We start from the raw sequence: 22,402 nt of genomic DNA on the forward strand, positions 1-22,402 counted from the left end.
AAATGTTACATTTGAGTTTTTCAGCACACTCTGCTTCTCTAGGTCCATACCAGCTTCCATTCGCTCAAAAGATGCAGTACATATCTACATCTTAACACAGTACTTGTGGTGAATACTTCATCCCATATTTAAACAGTGCAGTATTAGCTTTATACTTAAGTAACTACACAAACTTTACTTAGTAAAACAAAAGGGGAGGACTTACACACGTAATGGTAGGGCTCTGGATAGTGTTGGAGAACACAGTGGTTCATTTACTATTTTTTTGAAACTTGCTTCACAGATTATAGAGTGTTAAGCCATTCAGTATGTTTGCCTTCATGGCTCAGATCTTTGGGTTGGGATGTCATGAGGTTCTACAGGATGCTGAAGAGGCCTATATTGGAGTACTGTGCAGAGTTCCTGCTATAGGAAGGATATTAAATTGGAGAGGGTTTAGAAAACTACCAGGACACTGCCAGGAATAGAGGGCTTGAGTTAGGAGGAGAGGCTGCAGCATAGGAAGTTGAATTTTATAAAATCAGGAGGTGCATAAGGTGAACAGCAAGTAAGTGTCTTTTCCCTCGGGTGGAGAGTTCAAAACTAAAGGGGCACATTTAAGGGAGATGAGAAAAAAAAACTTGGGAAAACAAAAAAAAGGGGTCATTTTGTTTGTTAAGAGTGGTTCACATGTGGAATGAACGCCAGAGGAAGTGGTGAATATAGATATAGATAATGTTTGAGAGAGATTTGGATGAGAAAAAAATAAAATGAATAGGAAAGGTTTGGAGGGATATGGACGAAACACAGGCAAGTGGGATTAGTTTAGATTGGGAAGATGGTCAGCATGTTGGAGCAAAGTGTCTGTTTTTATTGCTTCCTGAAAAAGATCCCAGGGAAGGACAATGAAATGATGTTGGCCAACCAGTGATGCTCATGGCCCACAAGATGAAAGACCATTTCAACAGGTTAACACTGCTGCCTCCCAGCACCAGAAACCCAGGTTAGATTCTACCTGCAGGCTACCGTCTGTGTGAAGTTTGCACATTCACTGTCTGCATGACTTCCCTCCCACAGTCCACATATGTGCAGGTTAGGTGAGCTGGCTGTGTTAAATTCCCAGTGCACAGGGATATGAATGCTAAGTGGATTAGCCATAGGAAAATTAGGGCTACAGGGATAGCCATGGGGATTTCTGATGTTACCACTGATATCATCATGGTGTTTAATAAAGTAATTTTAAATCATTCTAGACTGGTTAAAAATGACTTGAAATTTATACACCAGCTTCAAAACTGAATCACACTCAGGGTGATTATGCACAAACACTCTAGAACTTTTCAATCTCGCCTCAAATTCACAGAATACAACAAATCCAACAATATTTCCTATTCCGAATCACTGGGCATTTTTATCATTTCAATATAACTTGGGTGTTTTTGGGGGTGAAAGTATGTATTAGTGCTGGAAGACAATACTTGATTAAATTTAAAGTATTACTTGGGTACATGCATATTCTGTGCTAAAGCTTGCATCCTGCCCATCTTCAATAGTTGTATAATACACTTCAGGGCTTGTTGCCACAGTAACTATGAAACGTAAAAACACAAGTATATTTAGACACTTTATGCTGCTCTATTATGGCTTTTAGCCAAAGATTTATTGGCATTACATTATGGGAAACCCAACACTAAGCTACAAAAAACAGAAAAACATCACTTACATTAACTTGAATATCAAAAAACGCAATATCTAATGCCTTAAACTTGTAGGTGTTTCCAGGGAATGCCAGGCCCATAATTTATGAAATATTTCTAAGCCAAGTCAGAAAGCCATTTAGAGAAGAATACGAAAATAACATTGTCAATTAGGTGTTATAAGCTGTAACTGATGTATTTAACCTTATGGTCTGGCAGTCTGGCCTGATCTTCAGAGTGAGCAAATAAACAAGCCAATTTCATTTATGGGAATATCAGATTTTCAACCCACAGTTGTGCACAAATTCTACCCATTATAGTTAAGATTGACTTATGTTGATTAAAACGCAAGATGTCATACACAGGATTTGTCTGAAAACTTCCAGTCGCATCTGTTTAACCTGAAAGTGCTTCATATGCAAATGCTTTCTCAAAACAAATTTGTTTATGTAGCTCATTTGCTCCACAAAAGGAGGGTGATAAATGACAAGTTGTGTTTGATTGTGTGGGTCGATGAGAAGTCAGGAAGGACATGAGAAACATGCCATGTTCCTCTTAAAATGGCACCTGAAATCTTATGACAATCTGATTTTTATAGTCCACCCCAAAATTAAGGTGATCCTCAGCACTGAACTGGTCTAGCCTAGATCAGCACAAAGCCACAAAGCTCGGGATGCAAGGTGCATATCTTTTTTAGCACTTAAGACACTGACAGTTACTGTTACTTTCTTTTTCAAGATCAATCGTATAAATTCAGTTAAAAATTTAGAGTGCTGCAATTGTAAGAAAATAGTAAGTAGGTACGCTCAAATATGTGGTGATAAGAATGAGAAACAGAACATCTAAAGTAACTTCACGTTTTAGACACAAAGCTTCACTGACATTTTGGCCTCATGTTTCCTGTTGATTTTGCCCTAATCAAAGGTTCTTCATAATCATTAATGGTAGGACTTAAGCCGATAGTTCAAAATAAAAACTCACCAATAATAATATATTTGAAGATGTAGGAGTAGTTGTATGGTGCTGTGGCCATCTTGGCTGTTTTTTTGAAAAAAAAAGGGAAAACATGACAAAATTAAACACATGCATCCAAAATACAGAGTGCAGATGTTACATTATATATGTATGCAGAGCATGCAAAGATACACATCATGGACAGTTGTAATTACTGGTCATTGTGTAGTGGAAATTTCAAACTAGACAAAAAATGATATATTGACCTACTGCAGCACAAAAGCTGCTGCACATTTAAGCTTGAAGATTTTTCAATATTTCCCTACCACCCTGTCCATTGAGAAAGCTAACCCATGACACTTATTGATTGCAGTCCGTACCTTTGGGCAGGCAGGGGTGGAGAGGAGGGAGTGGTGTTTCAGTTTTGTACTGCTTTATTGTTCAGATTTCAAATCTATGGTAGCATATAGATTTTAAATTCAATTAAATATATCTCAAAGCAAGAGTGGAAAAGGAGTCCATGGGGCTCTTGTGGTACAGTGGTAGTATCCCTAGCTCTGAGCCAAAGGATCCCAGATTCAACTCCCACCTGTTGTGAATGAGACACTCATATCTCAATTGGCTGGTTTGAAATACTGAAACACTTGGCTCCAGGCTTAATGGGTTATAGCAATTGTGTACTAATACCTTTCAGCGTAAAACTACTTTTTCCAAATTAATATATCTGCTTCACGAACCTCCTTTAGAAAAAGGAATGCGACCCTAGTCTTTACATCTCCCAAACCCACAGCGACATGACTGACTTAATCATCCTACAGAATAACCTGGCAAGTCACTCAGTTGCATTCAGACAACTTAAAAACGGGACATTGAGGAAAAGCATCAAAACTGGGAGTGTTAACCTAAAGCTGCATGCAAGTACAGAATCTCATTTTGCCTAATGTTTCAGACTCCATAATGAACCTGGAATATAGCCGCATTCATTCTCTATTCCTCTTTTCTGATCCATCTTTAAAAATATCTGGAATCTTGGAATCCCTAAAGAGTGAAACCAGGCCACACTGGAAACTTAACTGGTTGCAGCACAGTGGCTCAATGGTTAGCACTACTGCCTCACAGCACCAGGGTTCAGTTCCAAACTCGGGCAACTGTGTTGCGTTTGCATACATTCTCCCAGGGTCTGCATGGGTTTTCTCCAGGTGCTCTGGTTTCCTTCCACAGTCCAGAAATATGCAGGTTTAGGTGGACTGACTGTGCTAACTTGCCCACAACATGCAGGTTAGGTGGATTAGCCAAGGGAAACGCAGGGTTACAGGGATAGGGTAGAGTGTGAGCCTGGGTGGGATGCTCTTCAGAAGGGCAGTATGGACTCCATGGGCTAAATGAGGTGAAAACAATGACTGCAGATGCTGGAAACCCGATTCTGGATTAGTGGTGCTGGAAGAGCACAGCAGTTCAGGCAGCATCCAAGTAGCTTCGAAAATCGATGTTTCGGGCAAAAGCCTTTCATCAGGAATAAAGGCAGGGAGCCTGAAGCGTGGAGAGATAAGCTAGAGGAGGGTGGGGGTGGGGAGAGAGTAGCATAGAGTACAATGGGTGAGTGGGGGAGGAGATGAAGGTGATAGATCAGGGAGGAGGGTGGAGTGGATAGGTGGAAAAGATGATAGGCAGGTAGGACAAGTCATGGGGACAGTGCTGAGCTGGAAGTTTGGAACTAGGGTGAGGTGGAGGAAGGAGAAATGAGGAAACTGTTGAAGTCCACATTGATGCCCTGGGGTTGAAGTGTTCCAAGGTGGAAGATGAGGCGTTCTTCCTCCAGGCGCCTGGTGGCGAGGGAACGGCAGTGAAGAAGGCCCAGGACCTCCATGTCTTCGACAGAGTGGGAGGGGGAGTTGAAATGTTGGGCCACGAGGAGGTGTGGTTGATTGGTGCAGGTGTCCCAGAGATGTTCCCTAAAGCGCTCCACTAGAGGTGCCCAGTCGCCCCAATGTAGAGGAGACCGCAGTGGGAGCAACGGATACAATAAATGATATTCGTGGACGTGCAAGTAAAAAAACTTTGATGGATGCGGAAGGCTCCTTTAGGGCCTTGGATAGAGGTGAGGGAGGAGGTGTGGGCGCAGGTTTTACAGTTCCTGCGGTGGCAGGGGAAAGTGCCAGAATAGGAGGGTGGGTTGTTTGGGGGCATGGACCTGACCAGGTAGTCACGGAGGGAACGGTCTTTGCGGAAGGCGGAAAGCGGTGGGGAGGGAAATATATCCCTGGTGGTGGGGTCTGTTTGGAGGTGGCGGAAATGCCGGCAGATGACTTGGTTTATGCGAAGGTTGGTAGGGTGGAAGGTGAACACCAGGGGCATTCTGTCCTTGTTACGGTTGGAGGGGTGGGGACTGAGGTGCGGGATGTAGACGAGATGTGTTGGAGGGCATCTTTAACCACGTGGGAAGGGAAATTACGGTTCTGTGGTGGAACTGGTCTTCTTGGGACCAGATCCGGCAGAGGCGGAGGAATTGGAATACGGGATGGCATTTTTGCGAGAAGTAGGGTGGTAGGGGTGTAATCCAGGTAGCTGTGGGAGTCGGTGGGTTTGTAAAAAATGTCAGTGTCAAGTCGGTCGTCACTAATGGAGATGGAGAGGTCCAGGAAGGGGAGGGAGGTGTCAGAGATAGTCCAGGTAAATTTAAGGTCAGGGTGGAATGTGTTGGTGAAGTTGATGAATTGCTCAACCTCCTCACGGGAGCACGAGGTGGCGCCAATGCAGTTATCAATGTAGCGGAGGAAGAGGTGGGGGGGTGGTGCCAGTATGATTACAGAAGATAGACTGTTCTACATAGCCGAAGAGACAGGCATAGCTGGGGCCCATACGTGTGCCCATGGCTACCCCTTTGGTCTGGAGGAAGTGGGAGGATTCAAAGGAGAAATTGTTACGGGTGAGGACCAGATCGGCCAAACGAATGAGAGTGTCAGTGGAAGGGTACTGTTGGGGACGTCTGGAGAGGAAAAAACAGAGGGCTTGGAGGCCCTGGTCATGGCAGATGGAGGTGTAGAGGGATTGGATATCCATGGTGAAGATGAGGCGTTGGGGACCAGGAAAACAAGTCTTGGAGGAGGTGGTGTCTCGAATGTATGTGGGGAGTTCCTGGACTAGGGGTGATAGGACAGTGTTCAGGTAGGTAGATAGAGATGAGTTCAGTGGGGCAGGAGCATGCTGAGACAATGGGTCGGCCAGGGTGGTCAGGCTTGTGGATCTTGGGAAGGAGGTAGAACCGGGCAGTGCGGGGTTCCCGGACTATGAGGTTGGAAGCTGTGGGTGGGAGATCTCCTGAGGTGATGAGGTTCTGTATGGTCTGGGAGATGATGGTTTGGTGATGGGGGGGTGGGGTCATGGTCGAGGGGGCAGTAGGAAGAGGTGCCCTCGAGTTGACGTTTGGCTTCAGCGGTGTAGAGGTCAGTGCGCCAGACTACCACTGCGCCCCCTCTATCCACTGGCTTGATGGGGAGGTTGGGATTGGAGGGCTGCGCGCTGTGAGGGTGAGGGGTTGGAGTGGGGGAGAGGGGACGACAGGTTGAGGCGGTTAATGTCCCAGCGGCAGTTGGAAATGAAGAGGTTGAGGGCAGGTAAGAGGCCAGCGCGGGGTGTCCAGGTGGATGCAGTGTGTTGGAGGTGGGCGAAGGGGTCCTCAGAAGGTGGGCGGGAGTCCTGATTGTGAAAGTAAGCTTGAGGTGGAGGCGACGGAAGAATTGTTCGACATCACGGTGTGTATTAAATTCATTGATGCATGGATGGAGGGGGATGAAGGGGAGTCCTTTGCAGAGGACTGATAGTTCGTCCTCAGTGAGGGGGAGGTCTGGAGGGATGGTGAAAAACTTGGCAGGGCTGGGAGCTGGGATCTGGTGTGGGTGTGGAACCTGTAACTGGATTGGGTGTGATGGTGGGGGGGAATGGGGGTGGAGTCATGAGCAGGGGTAGTGTTCACCTTGGGGTTCTGGGGGGTGGGGATAGTGACAGTGGGGTCTGTGGGAGGCATGTCAGCAGAATGCAGGTGAGTGGTGCTGGTGGGGGCGGAAGTGGTGATCATGGCAGTAGGGGTGGCAGAAGTCACTGAGCATCAGCGATGATGTGAAGGGCAGAAGTGATGTCAGGTGTGATGCAGGAGGAATTGTGAGGGGTGGAAGTGGTTGTGGGAGTGGCCATGATGGGGACAGAAGTGACAATCAGTGTGGGGGTGGTAGCTGCATCAGCCACATGGCTAATGATGGAATATGTTCAGAAGCCAGGGGAATCTTCTGGAATGTTTGAGGAGCACTGGTTATGGAGGTGGGTGGATAAAAGTTTGTTGTACTTACAGTTTTTGATGTTTGAGATGGAATTGAAATACTGTTTGTTGAGTGTATGAATTCTCCTGAGGATGTAGTACAGAGTGGGTCCTTTGCAATTCTGAGAGTGTGGCCCTCAGCTGAGGCAGGGCTGACTGTAGAGAGGTTAGGTGCCGGTGCATTGCTGCAAGCGTGGAACGGAGGATCTTTAAGGAAAACGGTTGGTGTTTTTGAATCTGTAGTCTGTACTGTTTGTCCTGTCAGGTCAGGATTTGGCTGGTTTAAAGGTGGTCCGGAGTCCGTGTGGGATGAGTTGGTTACGGAGGCAGGCACGGAGGAAGCGAATGTGGCTGCGGCAGTGAGGTTGTTTCACATTTCCATCACCTCCAAACAGACCCCACTACCAGGGATATATTTCCATCCCCACCCCTTTCCACCTTCCGTAAAGACAGTTCCCTCCGCGACTACCTGGTCAGGTCCACGCCCCCAAACAACCCACCCTCCAATCCTGGCACCTTCCTCTGCCACCGCAGGAACTGTAAAACCTGCGCCCACACCTCCTCCCTCACCTCTATCCAAGGCCCTAAAGGAGCCTTCCACATCCATCAATATCATTTATTGTATCTGTTGCTCCCGATGCAGTCTCCTCTACATTGGGCGCCTCCTAGCAGAGCACTTTAGGGAACATCTCCGAGACACCCGCACCAGTCAACCACACCGCCCCGTGGCCCAACATTTCAACTCCCCCTCCCACTCTGCCGAGGACATGGAGATCCTGGGCCTCCTTCACCGCCGCTCCCTCACCACCAGACGCCTGGAGGAAGAACGCCTCATCTTCCGCCTCGGAACACTTCAACCCCAGGGCATCAATGTGGACTTCAACAGCTTCCTCATTTCCCCTTCCCCCACCTCATCCTAGTTTCAAACTTCCAGCTCAGTTACTGTCTCCTTGACTTGTCCGACCTGCCTATCTTCTTTTCCACCTATCCACTCCACCCTCTCCTCCTTGACCTATCACCTTCATCCCCTCCCCCACTCACCCATTGTACTCTATGCTACTCTCTCCCCACCCCCACCCTCCTCTAGCTTATCTCTCCATGCTTCAGGCTCACTGCCTTTATTCCTGATGAAGGGCTTTTGCCCGAAACGTCGATTTCAAAGCTACTTGGATGCTGCCTGAACTGCTGTGCTCTTCCAGCACCACTAATCCAGAATCCATGGGCTAAATGGCCTGGTTCCACACTGTAGTGACTATGATGCAGGAGTTTTAAAAAACACGGTGGGGGAGAAGGGAGAACGATTTCTAGAATTTTGATCTAGCAACATGAGTGCAATATAACTCAACATATCCTAGATGTCTGGATTACTTGTTCATCACAAAGACCACTATGCCACTGCTTCCCACAGTGGCAAACAGTTGAAGGGAAATGACCCTGGAAATTAACTGACGAAGCAGCTAAAATGTCCATGGACCCAGGTCAATTTAGAAAAGAAAAACACTTCCATACCAATTTGACCATTACAGTAATCACGAACAGTGACCAGAGTCTTAATGAAGACACTAGGAATGCCCACCATCATGCTGTGTGGCACAATAGTGCTAAATGGGATAGACTTCAAACAGATCTAGTAATTCAAAACTGGGATCCAGGACGTGCTATGAGCCAACAGTAGAATTGTATTCCAGCACAATATCCTCCACCTTGATCACTACCACAAATCGGGGGGGGGGGGGGGGGGGGGGGGGGGGGGGGGGAGAAAATCAACCCAGGTTCAATGGAGAGTTCAGGAGGGCATGCCAGGAGCAGTACCAGGCACACCTAAAAATTGTGGTGTTTACCTTGTGAAGCTTACAAGATTACTTGTTTGTCAAAACAGCAATTGATAGATGGAGCTAAGTAATCCTCCATTTAACAGATCCGATCGAAGGTCCACAGTCCTGTCACATGCAGTCACAAATGGTAGACATCCAAACAATTCACTGGGAGGGGCCAGCTCCACAAATATCCTCTTGCGATGGTAGAGCTTAACATAGAAAGGGCTGAAGCCTTCACAGAAATCTTCAGCCAGAAATTCTGGGTGGATGATCCAACTTAGCCCTCCATTGGTCCCCAGCATTACCGATACCAGTCTTCAGCCAATTCAATTCCTCCACATGATTGAAGTACTGGATACTGCCAAGGGTACTGGCCCTGACAACATTCCTGCAACAGTACTGAAAACTTGCTACTCTACTAACCAAGCTCTTCTAGTACAGTTACAACACTGGCATCTGTCCAACAATGTGGAAAATTACACAGGTAGGTCCCTGTACAGAAAGCAGGACAAATCCAACCTGGCCAATTACCACCCAGTCTCTTCTCTAACGTGATGGTAGGCATGAACACAACTATCAAGAAGCACCTGTTGAAAATTAAACTGCTCAGCTTAGGTTCTGCTAAGGACACTCAGCTTCTGAGCTCATGACAGCCTTGATTCTGACTTTGACAAAAGAGCTGAATTTCAAAAGGAGAGGAGTGCTGACAGCCCTCATCAAGGTGGTATTTGACAGTGTGGCATCAACAAGCCACACTAAAACTGGAATCAATGGGTTTTATGGGGCATAATGCCTGCAGGTTGGAGTCATACCTGGCACATAGGAAGATGGTTGAAGTTGTTGGAGGTCACAGTATGGGGTGCTGGAAAAACACAGCAAGTCAGGTAGCAGAGGAGCAGGAGAATCAATGTTTCAGACAAAAGCCTTTCAGTCTTTACTTTCTCCCTGTTGTCAGAGGTCAGTCAACTCAGCTCCAGGACATCTCTGTAGGAGTATCTCAGTAGCATCCAAGGCACAACCATCTTTAGCTACTTCCATCAATGATCTTCTCTCCAGAAAGTGGAGAAGTCAAGATGTTGACTGATAATTGCACAACATTCAACATCATTCACAATTCTTCAGATACTGAAAAAGTCCATATTCAATGCAACAAGATCTGGACCATATCCAGTGGCAAGTACAATTTGCATCATGCAAACGTCAGGGAATGACCATCTTCAATAACAGACAAATCTAACCACCATCTCTGGATATTCAGTCACGGTTGCACCACTGAATATCACATCATCCTTGGAGTTGTCAATGATCAAAAAGACAACTGGAATGGGGTAGTGGTAGGATGTAGTGAATCTATCAGGATGGTTTTCATGTGATGAAACAATGGGATCAGTTAAAGTATGTCTGCTTTAACCCAATGAATGTCAGAAATAAACGTGATGAACTTAGAGCATGGATCAATACTTGGGACTGCTACTGCAGCCATAATAGATGTGGGTTTCACCAGGGCAGGAATGGTTGCTACACATTCCAGGGTTTAGAATGTTTAAGAATAGGAGGGTGGAAAAGAGGGGTTGTAGCATCAAAGAGTGAATCACAGCTAAGAAACGAATGTTGTTGAGGAAGGTTCGTCTCCTGAGTCAGTATGGGTAGAAGTTAACAACAGCAAAAAGGAGCAGCCACCTCGTTGAGGATTTTCTGCAGACCCCCTAAGAGCAATAGGGAGACTGAAGAACTCATCAGCTGGCAGCTTTTGGAAAAATGCAGATATAGCAGGTTTGTTATGGGTTACTTCAACTTTCCCAATATTGAATAGAACCTCCTTAGTGCAGATGATTTGGATGGAGCAGTTTTTGTCAGGTGTTCAGGAGAGTTGCCTTACTCAGTATGTAGCCAGGCCAATGAGGGGAGGGGCCATTTTGGATTTGGTGCTCGGCAATGAGCCAGGACAGGTGGTAGATCTTGCTGTGGGAGAACACTTTGACATGGACCACAACTACCTCACATTTACCATAGCCTTGGAGAGGAAAGGAGCAGTTACTGAGGGAAGATTTAATTGTGGAAAAGAAAATTAATGACGCTATCAGACAGGAGTTGGGAAATACAGATTGGGAGCAATTGTCTCAGAGCAGTGGATGTGATGTATTTGGACTTCAGCAAAGCATTTGACAAGGTTCCCCACGGTAGGCTTGTTCATAAAGTCAGGAGGTACAGGATATAGGGAAGTTTGGCCATCTGGATTCAGAATTGGTTGGTTGACAGAAGGCAGAGAATGGTTGTATTTTGCCTGGTGGTCAGTGGTGTCCGGTAAGGCTCTGTTCATGGGCCTCTGTTCTTTGTTGTTTTTAATAAGAGACTTGGATGAGAAGGTTGAGGGATGGGTTAGTAAATATAGAGACAGATGTACAGCATGGAAACAAATCCTTCAGTCCAACCCATCCATGCTGGCCAGATATCCCAATCCAATCCAGCCCCACAAGCCAGCACCCAGCCCACATCCCTCCAAACCCTTCCAATTCATATACCCATCCAAATACCTCTTAAATGTTGCAGTTGTACCAGCCTCCAACACTTCCTCTGGCACTGCATTCCATACACTGACACAAAAGGTTGGATGCACCTTTGATAGCATAGAGGGCTATTGCAGGCTGCAATGCGACAGGCAGGGTGCAGAGCTGGGCTGAGAGATGGCAGATGGAGTTCAGCCTGGATAAACAGGAAGTGATGCATTTTGGAAGGTCGAACCTGAATGCTAATTATAGGATTAAAGACAGGATTCTTGGCAGTGTGAAGGAGAGGGACCTTTGTGTTCACTTACACAGATCCCTCAAAGTTGCCACCCAAGTGAATAAGGTTAAGCAAGCATATGGTGTTTTGGCTTTCATTAACAGGGGGAATCAAGTGTAAGAGCCACGAGGTTTTGTTGCAGACCTTCAAAATCACTAGTGAGACCACACTTGAAATACTGTGTCCACCCTACTATAGGAAAGATAGAGAGGCTTTGGAGAGGGTGCAAAGGAGGTTTACCAGGATGCTGCCTGGAGTGGAAGGCTTGTCTTATGAAGTGATGTTGACTGAACTTGGACTTTTCTCTCTGGAGGGGAAGAAGAGAGGTGACCCACGAGGTATATATAAAAAAGGTAATGAGAGGCATGAATAGAGTAGATAGCCAGAAACTTTTCCCCAGGGCAGGATTGACTGGTATGAGGAGTCATAGTTTTAAAGTGTTAGGAGAAAGGTATAAGTGGATGTCAGACGTAGGTGTTTTATGCAAGAGAGTTGTGAATGCATGGAATGCATTGCCAGTGGTGGTGGTGGAAGCAGAGTCATGAGGGACATTTAAGTGACTGCTGGACATACACATGGACAGCAGTGAATGGACGGGTGTGCAGGTTCAGGTATTACATTTTAGATTAGGAATAATCCTTGGCACAACACTGAGCCAAAGGGTCTGTTCTGTGCTGTACGTTAATGTTCTTAACATAAGTACATTGACTACCGAAGCAGGTTAGAGGCTAGGAAAACTGAGCAACTCCCCCAAAATCTGTCCATTGTCTACAAGGCACAAGTTAAGTGTGATGGAACACTCCCCTCTTGCCTAGATGGGTGCAGCTCCAACACACAGGAAGCTTGACACCATCTTGGAGGATGGGACTAGAAAAGTTGATGAGGGTCAAGCTGTGGATGGGGTGTATATGGACTTCAAGGCATTTGATATGGTTGCCCATGGTAGGCTCATTCAGAAGGTCAAGAGGAATGGGATTCAGGGGAACATAGCTGTCTGGATACAGAATTGGCTGGCCAACAGAAGACAACGAGTGGTAGTAGAAGGAAAATATTCTGCCTAGAAGTCTGTGGTGAGTGGTGTTCCACAAGGCTCTGTCCTTGGCCGTCTATTGTTTGTAATTTTTATTAATGACTTCGATGAGGGGATTGAAGGATGGGTCAGCAAGTTTGCAGACGACAAAGGTTGGAGGTGTCATTGACAGTATAGAGGACTGTTGTAGGCTGCAGCATGACATTGACAGAATGCAGAGATGGGCTGAGAGGTGGCAGATGGAGTTCAACCTGGATAAATGGGAGGTGATGCATTTTGGAAGGTCGCATTTGAAAGCTGAGTACAGGATAGGATTCTTGGCAGAGTGGAGGAACAGAGGGATCTTGGTGTGCAGGTACATAGATCCCTTAAAGTGGCCACCCAAGTGGACAGGGTTGTTAAGAAAGCATATGGTGTTTTGGCTTTCATTAACAGGGGGATTAAATTTAAGAGCGGTGAGATCTTGTTGCAGCTCTATAAAACTTTGGTTAGACCGCACTTGGAATACTGCGTCTAGTTCTGGTCACCCTATTATAAGAAAGATGTGAATGCTTTGGAGAGGGTTCAGAGGAGGTTTACCAGGATGCTGCGTGGACTGGAGGGCTTATCTTATGATGAGAGGTTGACTGAGCTCAGACATTTTTTCATTGGAGAAAAGGAGAAGAGGGGACCTAATTGAGGTATACAAGATAACGAGGGGCATAGATAGAGTCGATAGCCAGAGACGATTTCCCAGGGCGGAAATGACCAACACGAGGGGTCATAGTTTTAAGCTGGTTGGAGGAAAGTATAGAGGGGATGTCAGAGGCGGGTTATTTACACAGCGTTGAGAAAGCATGGAATGAGTTGCCAGCAGCAGTTATGAAGGCAGGGTCTTTGGGGACATTTAAGAGACTCTTGGACATTCATATGGTCACAGAAATTTGAGGGTGCATACATGAGGATCAGTGGTCAGCACAACATCAGGGGCTGAAGGGCCTGTTCTATGACAAGAGGAGCCTGCTTGCCTTACACTGCATCCACAAATCAGCCACCCCTTCCACTAGTATGCACTGCTGAGTCTTAATCTTCAACATGCACTGCAGAAATTCATCCAAGATCATTAGACAATACCTTCCAAACACACCACTTTCATCTGGAAGATCAAGGGCAATAGAAACAAACGAGAACACCACTTGTACGCTCCCCCACTCCAGCCACTCACCATCCTGACTTGGTAATATATTGCCTTCCTTCACTGTTGCTGGGTCAAGATCCTGGAATTCCCTCCCTAGAGGCATTGGGTCAACCAATAGCAGGTTGACTACGTATGTTCAAGGGAACAGCTCACTACCCACCTCCTCAATGGCAACTCGGGACAGGCAGTAAATGCTGGCCAGCTAGCCATGGCCACATCATACAAGTGAATTAGAAAAACAAATTTAGCTGAGTGGCAAAAAGCACAGTCTTGGATGAAGGGGGTTTGTGTGACTAGAAGGCTGTTTCCAATACTGTCAGTTGTAACCCTAATGATCTGATATGAATGCTGGAAGTAAAATCACCAAGTTCATAGACGACAATTTGGTGGTGATAAAGAGAAGCGAAAAACCCTTAAATTACAAGATGGTATAAAGAAGTGGGCCAGGTGGCTTGAACAGTGGTAAATAGAATTTAATCCTAAAAAGGTCGATGCATTTTGGGACAATTATCAGGGCAACCAGGTACATGTTGAACCTTAAAATCCTAGGAAGTACATAGGATCAGAAGGACTTTGCCTTCCAGGATCTCTGGACATGTGTGCCAAAAAAATTAAAAATAGGTATGAGGAAGATAGAGGTATTTGCTGTCATTAAATCAAACCACTGAATAGAAGAGAACAGAACAAGTTTGGAGAACAGAACAGAGGCTACGATGGAATGGGGTGGGGCAGGGATTTGATTTAAGGAGACACCTTGCCCCCTTAAGGCAAGGAGCAGAAAATTTAGACGACATTGAAGAAAACCTTTTCTACCCAGATGGTCCTAGTTGTCTAGAACTCACTGCCTAAAAAAAGGATCAGTGACAGGAACTGACAAGACATGTAAATAACTATTTAGATGAACACTTCAAGTGCCATAGCAAGGCAATGGGCTAAAATGTAGGAAAATGGGATTAGAATAGAGGGAGGGATGTTTGATAATTGGAGGAAGACGATGGGCTGAAGGGCCTGTGCTGTAATACTCCATAACCTTTTGCTGAGAAACACAAGTCTCATGTTAAACATGGGTAAAGAAAACTTGTTACCAACTGATTGGGAATGATAGGTGATTAACCAGTGCTCCAAAGTTGAACCCATGCAGTAGAAGCAGAATGATATCAAAAAAGGTATCAAATGCACCATGACAGGTGCATTATTATACTTCAAATGAGAGAGTGATTCTTAACAGTCAGTGGCAAGCAGGGGAGAATTCTCCACTGGTTGCAGCTGAGCCCAGCAAAACAAAAAGCAAAGTATTGTATTGATTATTAGAGTCCAATCACAGCCCTAGGACTACTTTGAGAGAGTCTTGCACGGTTGATATTTCAGTGAGCTTCCCTCCACTGCAAGGTCAGAAATGGCAATGCTTGGGACTGAAAACTGCTATGATATCAGCAGCTTTAACCCAGAGTTAAAGACGGTTCACACCTACTTTCAGTAGCACATAGATGCCATTCAGACTTGGGCTTTTTGATTCACAGGGCAAGAGTATCTTGTGCAACACACAACCAAGCTGAAAGAGAAACTGCCTGTCCACATCTGCCTTTTACAGCAAGCTGAGCTGCCCATGTGGTGTAGGTACACCCAGTGTTCTTAGAGGGGGAATTCCAGGATTCTGATCAGCTGCAGAGTGCCAAGTAATATCTGTCATGCTACTGCAAGACAATTACCATGTCCAGAAGTCTAAACACCCCTTCATGGTAGGGGTTTGATGCTAATACCATTGGCTATCAATATGATATGAGCAGGAATTGTCAATGACCAAAAGTTGAAATTGGACCAGTGACAAAGACCGTTGAGCCAAATAGCTTTCTCAAATCAGGGCAGGTACAAGGTTATCTAGTTTTAAAATCGACAATTGTACTAGAAAGTGAAAAAAAGCACTGATTAGCCAAGAGTTGGATATTCATTCCCGACTCGCCGACATGAGACAAAAGGTTCAAAATAAACTATGGGTAGCAGTCTTTAGTGAGTTTTGCTGGATAACGTTAAAATGGCACTATTGAAAATAAACTTTTACTCAAACGATCAAATCATCTGTCAGCAACATCCAACAAAGACAGAAACTGTTATTTCACAATTTTCAGGGAGTTGATTCCAAGTCAGAAAGTGACTTAAAACACTAGAAATAAGATTGTTGAACTATGTTCAGCTTTAATTGGATAAAATTCACAAGTCGAAGAACTTGTCACTTGATGTATTGAAGTCAAATTGAAATAAAACACTAACATATTTGCTGGTCACTGTACTCCCTCCCTACCATACACAAAGACCAGCCAAAACCAATTTTGCATATGCTCACCTAAACCGCCATAATTTTCCATTTGTGTTAATATTTCACCAACTGTAAGCGTAGCCAAATGAAGATGACTCAGTTGTTGAAATTCAAAACTTTATTGCATTAGACAAGCCAGTAAATGAAAATCATTCTAAACACAAAGTTGGCTTGCATTGCTTTTTGTTGGGCAGTGCACCATTCTGTAGTCAAACGAGAGCTCAGTGATTTCATGAATGAAATTGGTATGCACTCCGATGTACAGCATGGAAACAGACCCTTCGGTCCAAACAGTCCATGCCAACCAGATATCCCAACCCAATCTAGTCCCACCTGACAGCACCTGGCCCATATCCCTCAAAACCCTTCCTATTCATACACCTATCCAGATGCTTTTCACACATTGCAATTGTACCAGCCTCCACCACTTTCTCTGGCAACTCATTCATGCATAAGGTGGTACGTGTATGGAAAATGTTGCCCCTTAGGTCTCTTTCATATCTTCCCCTCACCCTAAACCTATGCCCTCTAGTTCTGGATTCCCCCACCCCAGGGAAAAGACTATCCTATCCATGCCCCTCAATTTTGTAAACCTCTAAGGTCATCCCTCAGCCTCCAACACTCCAGGGAAAACAGCCCAGCCTGCTCATCCTCTCCCTCTAGCTCAAATCCTCCAACCCTGGCAACATCCTTGTAAATCTTTTCTGAACCCTTTCAAGTATCACAACATCTTTCTGATAGGAAGGAGACCAGAATTGCATGCAATATTCCAACAGTGGCCTAACCAATGTCCTGTACAGCCACAACATGACCTCCCAACTCCTATACTCCATACTCTGACCAATAAAAGGAAAGCATACCAAATGCCTTCTTCACTATCCCATCTACCTGAGACTCCACTTTCAAAGGAGCTATGAACCTGCATTCCAAGGTCTCTTTGTTCAGCAACATTCCCTAGGACCTTACCATTAAGTCCTGCTAAGATTTGCTTTCCAAAATGCAGCACCTGGCATTTATCTGAATTAAACTCCATCTGCCAATTCTCAACCCATTGGCCCATCTGGTCCAGATCCTGTTGTAATCTGAGGTAACCCCTCTTTGCTGCCCACTACACCTCCATTTTTGGTGTCATCTGCAAACTTACTAACTGTACCTCTTATGCTCGCATCCAAATCAATGACCAAAAGTAGAGGGCCCAGCATCAATCCTTGTGGCACTCCACTGGTCACAGGCCTCCAGTCTGAAAAACAACCCTCCACCACCACCCTCTGTCTTCTACCTTTGAGCCAGTTCTGTATCCAAATGGCTGGTTGTCCTTGTATTCTGAGAGATCTAACCTTGCTAATCAGTCTCCCACTGGGAAACTTCTCACAAAAGGGGTGGGACTTTGGAACTAAAACATATCAAGATCACTCCCAAAGTGTTCAAGGAATTGGAAAATAAAAAAAAAAGTGATGTTAATTAGATGGAGACATATCATTCTGATAGGTCAAGACACCAAGACCAAATTTCTGGTATTTCCAAGATCCTATAACTGACTTTTCAATCAAACCCAAATACTCCCCACTCTCAAAACCTTACACCAAGCTGTTCCTGCCATCATTGCAGCAGTAAAATCATTACAAATACATGGGGACTTCTAATCTGGCAAGACATATACACAGCAGTGTACTGAACTCAAATGCTTAAACTGGGAATAGAGCAATCATGAAGAACCAAGTGACCTACAATTAAGTGTAATGAGAACATTAAAAAAAAAGTTAAAACTGCACTGTATTGCAAACTACTGTTGTCAACAAGTCAGCATTCTCAATTAGTTATTGTATCCCATTTGCTAATGAAGTTATGAACCTTCGATGCTCAAAGTTCTAGGCTTTGAAAAAGGTCTTTCTAACTCCGATCTAGTTGGTCAAATGTTATTAATTATACAGCATTTTCACCACAGTTGTTTGTGATTACATTGCACCCTTGAAGTTCTGCACAAAATAAACATATGCAGTTATTAGAAGTGATCATTTCAATTTTGCTTTTAAATAGAAAACACATTTAATTAAAAAGACCCATTTTTAAATGACAAAACTGAAGATTCATTGCTATTTGACTGTGCAGCTTACATCAAAATAGTCTTTTGACAGTCAGAATGGAACCTGAGGAACCACAGTATTCTGGTCCTGTAGTACAGTAATATAACTATTGACATGTCCAAGTTATTAACTTGGAGAATGGAATTCTCAAACTACTCCACTGAAAAAACTTTCACAGCACCTGAAACATTGTGATGGCCATTGCTCAAAGTAATTAACCTACAGTTCCATTACCAATAGCCACAAATATTTTCATTATCCAAAACAAATTCAATACATAACTAAATTATCTGTTTCATATCTGGTGCCTCAGCAACTCACTAGGTTGTCCCATTTCCCCCCTCAGTCAAAGCAAAATGCTCGAGACAATATAGTTTTACCTCCATCTTTATTAAAGGCCCTGAAGGGGGAGAGAACAAATCACCTATGTGCATAGAGACAGGAGTTCTGTCTTCTCTGGAAGAGCAGATTTTTAAATGAATTACATAGTCATGTTACAAGGGGAAGCATCCAGGTAAGGCAATATATTACATTGGGTGACATTACAATCAGCAAGTTTCAGCAGTAAAGATGAAGCCATCTGCTGTTGCACAACAAACAACAGGTTTCACATAATGAATAAGTTCCACCTTGTTAACTGACTTTACATATAAAATGCTTCCAATATTAAATGGCTGTAGATAATCAATGCTTTTCCACCTTGTTAACCCATCACCCTTGCTTCCAGCACCCCATCGTTAACTGCAAGTCCAAGCTTATCCAAGTCATGCTCAGCTGAACCTCATTTCACAATACTCCAAACTTAACTCCATTATAACAACATATCCACTTGTCAGTTAAAGATACTTTCTAACCAACTTGTTCAGAGATGTTCTCTTATTACCAAGCCTACTGGTCCACAACATGGACCACCACCATGCTACAAGAGCATTTACCCATTAACTAGGAGGAACATCCATTCCAGTTGAATCTTTAGCTTCAATTTTAAGCTGGCCTATTAAACTTAAGGGTTCTTATGTATGTAAACATTTCTGCACTTCAAGTCGTATGTTTCTCTTTTTGGATTTGCCCCATGAAACTCTTAGCATTTTAGGTATCCACTGCTTGCAAATTAAGTACACGGTGGCACAGTGGTTAGCACTGCTGCCTCACAGCACCAGAGACTTGGACTCAATTCCCGCCTCAGTTAATTGTGTGTAGAGTTTGCGCATTCTCCCTGTGTCTGCGTGGGTTTTCTCCAGGTGCTCCAGTTTCTTCCCAGTCCAAAAATGGGCAGGTTAGGTGAATTAGCCATGCTAAATTGCCCGTGGTGTTAGGTGAAGGGGTAAATGTAGGGGAATGGGTCTGGGCGGGTTGCTCTTTGGAGTGTCAGTGTGGACTTGTTGGGCCGAAGGGCTGTTTCCACACTAGGTAATCTAATCTAAATCTTTCAGAAGCAGAGTTCATCTGCCTCTACTGCAAACAATTCATTTGCAGCATTAGGCAATTGAACCAGGAGTCCATGTCTGCTCTCCATGGCATGACCCCAATCCTATTCCTCTGTTCAATAACAGTAGCCCTGAAGCTCTAATTTCCTTTTATAATCATTCATACCTTGAAACTAGTTGCAGGGTCACATATTATAAAATTTTTCAAAGAAGTCCTTCCTCACATCACCGTCAAAGTCTTGTCCAAATTAATTCTGTACTCCCAGGCCTTGACCCACCTTTTACAAAAAAAATTCACTCATGGGATGTGGGCAATGATTGGCCAGCATTTGTTGCCCTTCAGATGGTGGTGGTAGTGGTGAGCTTCCTTCTTGAATCACTACTGTCCATGTGCAGTGGATTAACCCACAATTCCATTAAGGAGAGAATTGCAGAGCTTTGACTCAGCAACACAAAGAATGGCAATAGATTTCCAAGTCAGGATAATTGGTTTGATGGGGAACTTACAGGCAGTGGTGATCCCATGTATCTGCTGTCTTTGGGCTAAGGATGGTAGTCGTCTTGGGTTTGGAAGGTAATGTCTAAAGGATTTTGGCAAATTTCTGCAGTGCATCTTGCAGATAGTAGCAATAGTGTACTGAGTGCCAGTAGTGGAAGAGTGGTTGCTTGTGTATGTACTGCCAATCAAGTTATGGGTGGTGCCAAGTTTCTAATGTTGGAGCTGCACCAATCCAGGCAAGTGGGGAGTGTACCATCACCCTGACTTGTGTTATAGAAGGTGGACAGGCTCTGGAGAATCTTGAGATGAATTAAAAGCTACAGTTTTCCTCACCTGACCTGCTCCTGTAGCTGCTGTGTTTATGTGGCTAGTCCAGTTTATTAACCCCAAACATATTAATTGCAGCATATTCAGTGATGGTTACACCATTGAAAATCATGGGAAGGTGATCAGAGCAGGTCTTATTGGAGGAAGTCATTGCCAGGCATTTGTGGGGCACAAATATTGCTGGAATGTTGTCAGGGCCCACTGCCTTTGAAGTTGAGTGAAATCAAATTGGCTGAAGACTGGTATTTGTAACACTAAGGAGCACTAGAGTGAGTTTTCCTTCCCCACTTTAACCATATGTATCACAATCTTGTAAACCACTATCAGATCTCTCCTTGGCTCGAAAACAGAAAAAAAGTGAACAATTCCACTTTTTCCCCCAAACCTAACCTTGTAGATGATTCCTCCATTCTTGGAATCACTCTGGTCAATCCTCACTGAACACAAAAGGCCTTCACATTCAAGTGTGTAAGCCAATTGGATGCAATACTCTAGTTGGGCCCAAGCAGAAATGGAAACACCCCCACCACTCAATGCAAATGCTCAAGACAATGCCTTTTAAACATGCTATTTTCCTAACCCTGTATACCACTGGTAATCAGAAGTCTATCAAACTCTGCCTTAAGCATACAAAGACTCAACCTCCACAGTTGTTCGCAATAGTAAATTTCAAGTGTTCACTACCAGGAGTAATCATTACTTTGGTCACAAGTGGAATTGCACTTAGTTTTAAATCCAGGGGGTGCAATTTAAAGTCACCAACTGGAGAGGATCTTACTTGCATCTACCTTGTCTATCAAATATTTTTTTCAACTAGATCGCCTCAATCTTTGAGACACTAGAGAACATAGGCCCAGTTTGCCCATTCTCTCTTCCTAGGACCCAGAATCATAACCTCACTTTCTTTTCTACTATTTAAAAACCCCAAGCTCATTATACTTGGCTAATCATGTTCTTCTACCCCCACATGCCCTTTAGAGTTGTATCAACTCAATATTGTCTTAATCCCTACTTGCAAAAGGCATCACCTCACTTCCCAGTATTAGATTCACTTCCATTTGTCTGCCCATGTTAATAGCCTCACGTCCTGTTACAATTCAACATTCCAAGTTTGCCAATGCTCAAGCTTGGTACAAAAGAAAATTTTACGATTTATATCAAAAGCCTTGGTCCAGTCATTGAACACAATGACCTATCATCATGTCTGAAAACAACCACTATTTTCTGCCACAAAGCTAATTTTTTTCCACAAGCTGGCTGACACTTATTCAAGTAGTCACAATTTTGTCAACTAGCCTTGTTTTACTTTCCAAACACACAAGATATGAAAGGATAATATTAAATCACAGCAAACAAATTCCTATAACCTAAAAGACTAAATTTGCTTAGTCCAGAATGATCTGGTTTCCAAAATCCATCTTTCGTTAACTCCATGTGACTGTTGATGTATTCCTTCCATTTTTCTAAAACCTCTCTCTCAAGTCCAAGATCATGAACTTTCATATAGAAGTCACACAATCCATTTGGAAAAGTGAATGAGTAACATCTTTACTCAAGCCATCGCAAGTGTATCGAGTACAGGAGTTAAGTCATATTGTGGAGATACAGGACATTGGTTAGACCACTGTCGCAATTCTGGTCTCCTATCGGAAATATGTTGTGAAACTTCAAAGGGTTCAGAAAAGGATATTGCCAGAGTTGGAGGATTTGAGCTATAGGGAGAGGCTGGGGCTGTTTTTCCTGAAGTGTTGGAAGCTGAGGGGTGGCCTTTTAGAGGTCTATAAAAAGATGAGGGGCATGGATAGGGTAAATAGACAAAATCTTGTCTCTGGGGTGGGGGAGTCCAGAACTAGAGGGTATAGGTTTAGGGTGAGAACGGAAAGATATAAGAGACCTAAGGGGCAACATTTTCATGCAGAGGGTGGTAAATGAATGGAATGAGTTGCCAGAAGTGGTGGAGGCTAGTGCAATTGCAACATTTAAAAGGCATCTGGATGGGTA

General features: G+C 44.2%; 1 protein-coding gene across 2 annotated transcripts in view; it reads right to left on the reverse strand.

Annotated features, from left to right (window-relative positions):
* The window catches only part of LOC140469515 (ras-related protein Rab-14), a 42,783-nt gene that overhangs the window by 14,665 nt on the left and 5,716 nt on the right, over positions 1 to 22,402 (reverse strand). For both annotated transcript variants that reach the window (XM_072566109.1, XM_072566108.1), the window contains one exon: positions 2,658 to 2,714. In XM_072566109.1, the coding sequence (XP_072422210.1) occupies positions 2,658 to 2,709 (52 nt within the window). In that variant the 5' untranslated portion in view covers positions 2,710 to 2,714. The remainder of the gene's footprint in view (positions 1 to 2,657; positions 2,715 to 22,402) is intronic.

The sequence above is a fragment of the Chiloscyllium punctatum genome, chromosome 49 (assembly GCF_047496795.1).
Source record: "Chiloscyllium punctatum isolate Juve2018m chromosome 49, sChiPun1.3, whole genome shotgun sequence".
Classification (NCBI taxonomy): Eukaryota; Metazoa; Chordata; class Chondrichthyes; order Orectolobiformes; family Hemiscylliidae; genus Chiloscyllium; species Chiloscyllium punctatum.